The sequence below is a fragment of the Nuphar pumila genome, chromosome 15, assembly GCF_984573655.1.
Source record: "Nuphar pumila chromosome 15, dmNupPumi1.hap1.1, whole genome shotgun sequence".
In the NCBI taxonomy this organism is placed as follows: domain Eukaryota; kingdom Viridiplantae; phylum Streptophyta; class Magnoliopsida; order Nymphaeales; family Nymphaeaceae; genus Nuphar; species Nuphar pumila.
The window spans coordinates 65459315-65470470 of NC_143263.1; the positions used below are offsets into that span (position 1 = coordinate 65459315).

General features: G+C 36.3%; 1 protein-coding gene across 2 annotated transcripts in view; it reads left to right on the plus strand.

Annotated features, from left to right (window-relative positions):
• LOC149815479 (nifU-like protein 4, mitochondrial) overlaps positions 1 to 10447 on the plus strand; it is a 317157-nt gene extending 306710 nt beyond the window's left edge. The window contains exon 4 of one of the 2 annotated variants that reach the window (XM_089989857.1): positions 10345 to 10447. In XM_089989857.1, the coding sequence (XP_089845983.1) occupies positions 10345 to 10413 (69 nt within the window). In that variant the 3' untranslated portion in view covers positions 10414 to 10447. The remainder of the gene's footprint in view (positions 1 to 10344) is intronic. The other variant, XM_089989856.1, reaches the window with a different exon arrangement.
• The last annotated feature ends 709 nt before the right edge of the window (positions 10448 to 11156 follow it).

An 11156-nucleotide genomic window follows, 5' to 3' on the forward strand; every position in this document is an offset into this window, starting at 1 on the left:
CTCCAGCTGCTCGTGTCTTCAGTTTCCTTTTTATATAATCATGTGGATAACATCTTTGTTTGTTCCCAATGCTGGAATATCCTCTGTGGGTTGTATAGTTCTCGTTGAGAGCATATATGGTGCTCAAAAAAAAAAAATAGGAAAAGAAAAGGGGGCATTATCGGCCCAGTGCTGGATTGTTGGGTTTATGATGATTGATCCTGATGATTTCCATGTTAGCAGCCTGATAGAGGTATCGTGCACTAAGCATATTGTGCTCTAAAGTCTCTTGCGCTTTCGCGTGCTGATATTGATGATGGTAAAGTAGCGTGTGCCTTGGACTGAGATAGATTTCAGAACAGGTGAAGCCCCGCGATGGTCTTAAATTCAAGCTTAAGCCTCGGTGAAGACTTACCAACAGTATTATCAGCAGCTAAGTTACCTTTTTTTTTGAAATATTTTTTGTATCCTTCATCATTCTTGTAATATGTATTTGGTACTGTGACAAATTTTGTTTTTTTTTCTTTGTATATCGAATTCCTTTATCTGAACTCTTTTTCAACAATTTCTCTAGAGCAAACTTAATGGGATATTGTGTTTGCATTGCTTAGGATCAGTTTTTATTCTACTTATTAGGCAGGATATTGAAGTTATTTTTGTTGGTTTATCTCCATGTAGGGATTCTAGAATGAGTAATTTCTTTGACATCTTCAGATATTGAGTTATAAAGCCTATGACAACAACTTTTCATTTGTCACCCAATCTTTTTTCCTGATTTTTAACTGTTTTAATATTTGTAGATTTGGTCACTGACCTATATTGTAATATTGAAGATTGTTAAACAGAGTCATCATCTGTTAATTCATTGAGGCCAAAACCATGGATAACCTCCTGGTTGTCAGCCATAGCAATCCAATTCCTGGCCCATATGGAATACATTACTAATAATGCTTCATCACCTCCTGCAGTTGCCTCATTTTAGTAAGCATCTGGTATATACCATCACCTTTCATTTGCTGTATTTGTAATCTACGAATACACACCACCTTCCACAACTTGTACTTATATACCATCAGTTCACCTCTCCTTTTGTACTGTTACAAGTTGAAATGTAGGATTTGCAGGTTTGATGAACACGTGATTTGAAGTTCTTAAAGAAATCTTAAATTCATGCTGCATAGTGTTTCTTTATCTAATCTGCTGTGATTTGTCCAGGTTATGTGTGGGCTTTCTATTATTTGTTGAAAAATGTGAAATTGCTAGTTATATGGTCGGTTGCTTGATGTAGGTGGGAACAATTTTAGAATCGTGACTGGTCTTTGAAATCTGCATGCCTATCATAATTTTGGATGCTTCTTTTTCATCAAGGCCAAACAAGCATTACTAATGAGTAGGTACTAGGTACACAATAAAAATATAGAGAAACAAAGCATAAATGAGTTGTCACTGCATCAACCCTGCATACTTCCAATAGTAGCACCTTGTGTTGGTTGCCGCCACATTGGTTGCACCCTTGTGTTAACATCTTATACCTGTGTGCACAGTTGTAACATCCACACTACCCCCCAATTCTCATCTTTCTTGTTTCATAAAGAATGATACATGTCATATATATATATATGTATATATATATGCATGTATGTATCTATACATAGGTATGTATACAAATATATATCATTTTCTACTTTTTCCATCATAAATATTTTGGCATATGAGCATCTCACATTTGGCGTATTTGAAATGCACAATTCTCTTTTGCTTCCATACTAACTATGATGTTTTGCAGGGAATATATGGAAAATATCATTACTTTGAGTTGTCAATTCAATTTTGTATATTATAATAATTTAGATCTTAATGAGAATCTATATTTCCTGCTTTAGATAGAATGAATGAGCATTATAAAATCATTAATTGCCTGTTTTTCATGCATTTTTGCTTTTATTCTCACAATGGTGAAACACGAATGACACGTGCACCGTTTCGTAAGAGGTAATTGATACTAAGTTGATGATCCACACCAATGGCCATAGTCAGGGTGTGGACAAAACTTAGCATTTTTATCTTTTACGAAACAACATTGGATCCACACTGGATCCGTTTTCAAAATTCATCATATTTTCTCTAAATATTTTCTTCTTTTATCAAAATTTAACTTAAAATTAATTCAAAATATATACCAATGGCCATAGTCAGGGTATATTGAGAGTTAATTTCATTTTAAATTCTATAAAAGCACCAAATGTGTTTCATTCTTTACTTGAATTTAAACATAGATTATTATATAATACATCCAATGAACATAGTCAAGGATGTATTATATCTTCAATCTTATTTTAATTCATCCAAGGAATGAAATAGCTTTTCAAAATCCAATTTCAAATTCTTTAAATTCATTCATCATTTAGGATAAAACTGCATCATATTTTCAAAACTCCTTTTTCAAAAACTCCAAGTGATCTCAAATATCTTTCTTCAGTCTACAGTTTAATTCATTCTTCTATCTTATTTTAAAGATTTAAATTCCAAGTTCAAAGTCCAATTTGACTTTCAAATTTCAAAATTCAATCTTTATATATATTCTTGATTCACTCCAAATTCAAAGTCCAAATTTGACTTTGAAATTCATTTATAGTTCAAATTCTCAAATCAATTTTGAAATTCCAAAATTCCAATTCAATTCAAAAATTCAATCTCAAAGTTCCATTTACAAACTTTGAAATTCTTGACTCATTCTCAAAATCAAGTTCATCTTCTTATCTATTCAAAAACCACAGTATGAGATTGATTCTCAAAAGCTTGACCTTTCTTAAATTTTAAATTCAATCTGGGTTTTTCAAAACCCAGATCCATAATTCAAAAGTCCCAGTTGGACTTTCAAAAGTCCAAATCCAAAGTTAAATCTCAACTTGGATCCAGATTTCCAAGTATGAATCCAACTTCCCCTTTGGATCTCAGATCCACATTTCATATTGGATTTCAAAGCTTGGATCAAATCCATTCTAGGATCCAGAACCCAATTCTACACTGGATCTCAGACTTCAGATCCAATTCTATTCTAGGATCCAGAATTCAATTCCCCCTGGGATCTCAGATTTCAGATCCAAAATCCATTCTTTAGATTTCAGTTCCAATTCCATCTATGGATCTCAGATTACAGATCCAAATTCCATTCTAGGATCCAGAATCCAATCCTACTTTGGATCTCAGACTTCAGATCCAACTCCATTTTAGGATCCAGAATCCAATTCTATCTTGGATCTTCAGATCCAAATTTCATTTTGGATTCCAAAATCTTGAATCCAATTCCATTCAAAATTTCGGATCCAAATACCATCTTGGATTCCAAACCTTGAATCCAATTCCATTCAAAATTCTAGATTCAAATTCCATCTTGAATCTCATATTCCAAATCAACTTCTCAAACCAATTTCACTTCATTCCAGATTTCAAGATCAAGTTCCCATTTCGGATCCTAAATCCAAAAATTCAACTTTGAATCCTATTTAGAATCCAGATCTTGGATTCAAATTCCAACTCTATCTTATTTCTCCAATCTATTTTTCCCATTTTTTTTCTAAAAATTTCAAAGATAGAATTCAATTCCATTCTAAATATTCATCCAAGTTCAAATTTCTAATTCAAAGTCCATTTATGACTTTGAAATTTCTTTTCTTCTCTTTTCTCTCAGTTTCAAGATCATTTTCCAAATCCAGATTCATATTCCCAAGCTCTTGATTATTCTAAAAACTTAGAACTTCAATCTTAAGTTCTAAGTTAGAAATCATTTCTTCACTTTATCAGATTCATCTCAGAAACACTTGAGAATTCTTCAAAAACACTTTCAAAGAGAGCATACATCTTTGCATTTGCACAAGCATGATTCTTTGTGCAACTAGACTTAGGATAAATACTTAGATAATTTCTTAGCAAAGCAAAAGGCATTAATTCGACCCTTGGTTCGATTACCCCTGGTAAAGGCGCCAGGAACGGTCGAACCTCGTACCGACGAGCGGATCCCGTCTCCCAGTTTTCCCGCAAATATTTCAAAAACGGAGGCGAGTTATTTTAAATATTTTCAAAATTAAGGTCAAGTGAGACCCACAAAAGAATTCCTCTTCTCTTCTATTCTTTCTTTTCTCTTCTCTCTTTCTTTCTGTCTTTTATCTTTCTCCCTTAAAAAAGGAGAAAAATAAGAGGATGGAAAGGAAAAGAGAAGGAAGAGAGAGAATATTACGAGAGGAAAAATTTTGCGATGATCACACCCACCTATCAATAGAACGTCACATGCGATTGGATCTTCTGACCTCAAGAGTATGAGAGGGAGTAGGTGCAACTGCTGAGGTGTGATTTGAAAAATTTGGCGTTGTCGTTCTCTGTCTAGCATAGCAAATGCCCTTGTATCTACCCGATACAGATGATATTTCTTTCCAATCCTGTGATCCCGATGTGCCAATAGTCTCAGACATTTCTTTTTCCTGCTGCCCCACAATCTGGAGGGCAGACTTCATTGGAACTAGCAAAAAGTTCTGAATTCAGCCAAGGATAATAAACTTTGGTCATGGTAGAGGACATATCCATTATGCCAACTTTGTGATCAAAATTGTGTTCATCAAAGATGGCATTTCTTGAGATTCTGATATGTCTGTTGACGGGATCGTAACACCTGTATCCTTTGTAGTCGTCGGCATATCCCACAAATCTACACTTCTGAGCCTTGTCCTGAAACTTGTTTCTTAGGGACCGATAAATATGCACATAACAAACACATCCAAAAGCACGCAAATCATGATAACTAGGATGAGCTCCAAAAAGACAGTATTAAGGAAACTTATTTTCTAGAACAACCATAGGCAATCTATTTATCACATGTACGGCGGAATGAAAGGCTTCTGTCCACAGATTAATGGGAAGATTACTATCATGGAGCATACTCATGGCACTTTCAACGATGTGTCTGTGTTTTCGTTCAACAATCCCATTTTGTTGAGGCGTGTGTGGGCAGGACACCCTTCTTTCTATCCCATTATTTTGAAGAAAAGAAATAAAGTCACTAGATGAGAACTCCCCACCTCCATCACATTGAAAGAATTGGATAGACTCAGAGAGTTGATTTTTTACTAAGAAAAGAAAATTTTGAAACAAAAGGAAAACTTCTGACTTATTTTTTTATGAAATATATCCAGGTGTATTGAGAGTAGCTATCAACAAAGATTAGGTAATATCTGCTCACAGATCCAGAGACAACTGGGGCAGGTCCCCATACATCACACCATATCATCTTAAAAGGCTTTGAAGCTCTCTTATTAATAGAATGAAAAGGCAATACATGACTTTTTCATAAAGAACAACTGGAACATTTTTGGCTTTTCTCATCCACATTGAGACTTTCTTTTGGAATGAGATTATTAGAAACAAGTTTCTCAATAAAATGACTCCCACAATGTCCTAATTGACTATGTCATAAGAAAGACTTATTACATTCAGAAATACTAAAAACATTTGCTGAAGGGAAGGAACACGACTCTAATGAAGACTTCAAATCCAGATGAATAGGCCAGACGGGATGACATGGAGCTTCTTCAAAGACATACATATTGCCTCGTCTTTTTCCTTCAGTGAATGTTTCCGTCGTGTGAAGGTCCTTGACCTGCACAGAGAAGGGAGTGAATTTGACTGAAGCATGATTATCATCAAAAAGCTTGAAAACATGGACAATATTTTTCTTGATATTTGGAGCATGAAGTACATCAATAAGTTCAAGAGTAGAGTGTGACATGGGAATGACAGATTTTCCAACATGGGAAATAGGATGGTAGGATCCATCTCCAGTGACAATGTTACTTTTGCCAAAATAAGGGATAGGTTTAGAAAGTTTACCTGCATCACCAGTCACGTGAGTTGTTGCCCCTGAGTCGACGAACCATGTGCCTTGATCGTTTTGTTTTAATTTCAATTCTAAGAGGGCAGATATTAACAGATCTATAATCTCTCCATTGTCTCTGATATTAGTGGGTTTTGCTTTCTGTTCTGTCTGTGGAGCCTTTCCTTTATTTTCAGGGTTGTGCCAACAATTCGCCTTGATATGCCCCCTTTTGTTGCAGAGGAAGCAAGTGGGGATTGGACTTTGTCCCTGAGTATGAGTCAAGATATTTGGAGTGGGAAGCAATCCACGTCCTCTGTCTCCATTTCGCCTTTGTCCTCGACCATAAGTCACTCCTGTGGCAAAGACTTCTTGGAAATTTATATGAGCATGTGTTTCTTGAGAAAATCCCTTCAGAGTCATTTCATACTGAATCAGTTTAGCTCTCAACTCATCAAAAGTAGGAAGGGCAGGCAAACACAATAGTGAAGTGACAATCATATTATAGTCGGGTCCCAATCCACTCAGAGTTTGCTGCACCATATCACTGTCACTCACGGCACATTCTATAACTGCAAGTTGGTCTGTGATAGTCTTCATCTTGTTGAGATATTCTATGATGGTCATGAAATCTTTTCTCAGTAGCTGAAATTCCCTCTTGAGAAAAACCATCCTCGCCTGTGAAACTTGTGAATACGTCTTAACCAATTTCTCCCAAAGTTGCAGGGTTGTATAATTGTCAGGGATCGCAATAAGAACCTCTTGAGACAAGGTAGAAGTGATGTATGCAACTACTGATTGGTCTTTCCTTTCCCAGTTGAGATATTCTGTATTTTTGACATACACAATTAAACTTGCCCCTTTATCATCTTTCTCTTCTCTCGTAACAAATTCTAAGGAAACTGGAGTTGTTCCATCCAGATGACCTAAGAGTCCTTGGCTCCTTATGAAAGGTATGATTTGTCTCTTCCAAATCAAGAAGTTTGAGGTGTTTAACTTTTCGGAAACGAGTTGATTAAGAAAACTTGAAGAGAGACTTGATTGAGAAGAATAAGAATCCATGGAGAAAGGAAAGGTAACAAGAGTGTTTATAAAGTGCCCAATCTTCTGCCAGTAAGATTTGTTGATCGCCCCCTTTTTTTCGACTGTATAAACCTTACAACTGGCGATCAAAGACTGTCAGGTTTAAAGGGAATCAGAAATAAGTTTTGCCTTACACTTTTATAAGATTGGAGATTAACGTAATGAAAGTTAAAAATTTTCACACATGGAACAAAAAATTTATCTGAATGTACTTAAGTGTTTTTCAGATAAAAGCAATGTGGGTACCACCTGTGACAGTGAAAGGAGACTTATTTTAAAGATGAGACACTTAAAAAAGAGGTGAGAATCGGATTAAAAACAAACTATTGTCACTCAGCAAATACGAACAACAAAGAGGGCTTAATTTCTCAGATCTGAATACGCAGAGTAGATGCGTAGAGGGGAATGCGCAAGAAGTGAAACAGATCTGGTGCACCAAGTTTGAAAATACAGGCGAAAAGAAGAAAGGATGAATCGTGGGTGAAAAGGTGGGTCGATTCACGTGAACGAGTGAATCAACTTCAGCGATTCACGTTGTTACGTGAATCAACTTTAGTAGAATTTTCCCTTTGCGACACTCAGGGTCTACGTGAACAAGGGTTCACGTGAATATCAGACCCTCGTGGGACGTGAATTCACCAGCAAGAGAATAGAAAAGAGGTGGAGGAAAGAGAAAAAGAACTGAAGAAGAGTAAAAGGCAGGAGACAGTGGAGACCTCAAACCTCTGGTCGATCGGTTGCACCTTCGGAAGCCTCTTCAACCCTAGATGGATCTTGGCTCTGATACCATGTTAGAATCTTCACAGGAACTGCGTTGAGAAAGAGAAAAGGAATAGAAGAAGAAAGGGGTTGCGACTGTCACGATTTCAATAATGTGAAATTGTGACCTATAGAGGGTATATTAATATGTTTTGAGTGTACAATATGGGTTTGGGTCTGGTATAATATCCAGACCCGGAATGAAATAAAACAATATAAAGTTGTACATAAAGGCTATATAGGTGAATTCGGGTCTGGTATGATATCCAGACCCAAAACACCACTTTATCATGTATATAATTTTACATACATATATATACCAATATATTTTAACAAATTCTTCATCATTACAAAAAAATTCCATGTGCGGAACAAAAAAGAGTTTAAAAAAAACAAGATGCCCTAATCTTTTATGCCACAAAAAAAAACTGTTTTTAAACACTGTAACAAAAGGCATTATTTGGAAGTTGGAAAAAATCCATGTAGTAAAGGCTTTCTTCTCTATGGTTTTCCCCAATCAGCTTCCCTCACTGATGATCTTACATCAAATAACGTTGAAGAGAATAAAACATTACAACCATGGTTGAAAATTTGTGAAACAAATAAAACATTTAAATTTATTTTTAGAACATATTTATGAATGAAAAATACCTTGATTTTTCAAAATTCCCTATTCTTTTTTTGTTAAGTGAAGTTTCATTGGAGGTAAAAAATAAGATATACTTGAGTTAGTTTGCAATTGTATAACAAAGAATTAAGGAGAGAGAGAGGTAGAAACTGCGTCTCCCGTGATTGTAGATATGCTTTTGAGTGGTTGGAGAGCCTCTATCAATTGGGCCAAGGATATGGACCCAATGAGTTTGGAGTCATCATCTGTTTCACTCTTTTGACCTTTTGAAAATGACAATCGATGCCACCTTCTCATCTTTCTTCACCAACTTTGGCAATAAGGTTTGATGTGCCTTGGTTCTTTATAATGGTGAAAAATAAGTTTCTTCTTTCCATCTCCATCAAGATTGTGCCTCCCAAAATATGGAGGTTTGTAGATATTGATATTGGAACGGGACTTGGAGTCAACTAATGTGGTTTCCTTGAATTTTTAGACTCCACTATAGCTTTGAACCTAGTTTCCTCCGTGCAAACTTTGGCAAGGACTTTATGAAGATGTGGGATCTCATGCCAATGAATGATTACCGCAATATTTTCAAAATACCATAGCATTCTCTCGAGCATTTGTCCTTTTGGTTACAATTATGAATATGATCTACAATTTTCCACTTGTGGGCGGTATCATTTTCTGTTTACATGCTTCATCGAATCTTTCAAAATTTAGAGTATTGGTATATGTATCCACGTTCATACTACTATGAATCAAGATAGAATCTTGACATGTCCAACCTCCCACTTGGTCATGGCTGTCTTTATCTCCATCCTAGAGTCTCTTCCACACCATTGACCTATTTTGGTGATAGCAAGTTTTGGTTCTGATGTTAATCCATTTACAAGGTGCCAAAGTTCCTTTCTTACAAGAAATCTCCTCATCACCAATGTCCACATGAGCTAACCTCATTTTCCACCATGGTGAAGAAAGAAAGGAGAAAGAGAGAAGTGGAAAAGAGAACCCTAATATTGTACCACAAAACACTAATGAGACAATCAGCACTACAAAACACTCTTGCCTATACTTGTACAATGTGGCACTTTGAATAATATCACCGAGGATCATGAGCCAACGACTCTGATACCATGTAATGGAACGAGTGCATGAGTGTAAAAGCCACTAGCGGACAAAGTACAAATACATACATGAGGGACTTGGGCCCCTATATATACAAACGAGAAGAGAAAGCTAGCCGTTAGAGCCTCCTAAGAGCTAGTATAGCCATTAGGAGGTCTAATGGCTAGCAGTCCTAGACTAAAATGTCCCTAATGGGCTGCAAAAATACAAAAAAAAACATAAAAAGGTATATATAATGCACCTGCGTATGCACACACATATAAAATGAAAATACCAATAATGAGGAAATGAATTTATCAGCAATACATCTTATCAGTCACCAAATGATGCAAGACAGTTGAGATATAACTTATCATTGTATAATTTAGAACCTAGACAGGTACTTCAGCTAACATTTATAGGTTCCCATTGCTATGGTTTGATATGCTTTTTACGCTCGCTCAACCTTGTAGATATATGGCTCTTATTAGTCAGAGTTGTCTTCTCTTCTATGTCACAGAGATACTCCAATTTACTGTTATGCTTGTCTGCTTACAGACTTTGATGGGAAATTATTCGAGTGATGTGTCCTATGTTTTGTCCTGTCCTCGTGACATACCTTGGCTTGGATTGAGGTAAAACCTGCTTGTTGAAGCTGGTAGATTTGCATTGGTTTTCCTTATTAATTAATGGAATTGTTCGAATGTTTAAAATGCTACAATGCAAACTGATTACATTGGTTGTGAAGTACCATTTTTCTCTACTTGAGTCAGGAGGTTATGTGGTCAGAACTAGCGATTTGGTGGGTTGCAGGGTTGAGTTCGGGATAATTTATTTGCAGGTTGACTGGTTTGGAAGCTGAATTATGTTTTGCAATAATTTTGTTTCAGTTGTGTGTGTGTTTTCTTGATATATCCTTGATATAGTATGCAATCATTGGCAGGTGAAGGGCGTCGAGCAAGAAATGGATCCTGAAGAAGCAGATGCAGTACTGGCTGGTCAAATGGAATGATGCAAGGGTCGTTTTTTTTGTAGTAAATGTATGTAACTCTCTCTCTCTCTCTCTCTCTCTCTCGTGCGCGCGCGCAACCAGCACCCCATGTGGGTAAGTAGGTTTCTAGCCATTGTCTGATGTCTGGTCCAGTTCTTATCATGTTAAGATAAAAGGGCCTTGGTGAGTAGTCGGTCCAATATGTGTTTATTAAGCTTAGCTTAAAATATCAGAGCAATCTGTGGTGTTTTTGGTCATATGTATATTTAATGGTCTGAACTCTGAAGTTTCTAAGCCAAGTCGTCTTATCTTAATTTGTGGTTAGTGAATTTGGGTCTCGGCCTAAGTTGAAGCCTTCCTCTTTGTAATGAACTCCTCAAAGTTTCCCCGACAGAATGTGTCGAATTTGGTCACAGTACCTTGAGTGCCAAAGTAGCGAATTAGAAGATTGGCTGATGGATCAGATTGTTATCTTGTTCAACCAATGGGCGCAGTGAATGGGAATGCAAATTGGGCAGAGTTTCGACCAAGGTTCTAACTAGATCCAAACTAATATTGTCAGATCTGGATAGGATATATCAGAATCCATTGTCGGATTATCCAGGTCAATTTTTGGAACAAATGGGGCCAGGCCTAGTCAATTTTTCCCTTGTCATCTTGGACGTGCTCCATTCTTGCTTTCATCATGTGCATCTCCATGATTTTTTAATATAAATATGAGCGTGTAATTGATTTATGGATGATCATCATTCGTTTCTCTCAAG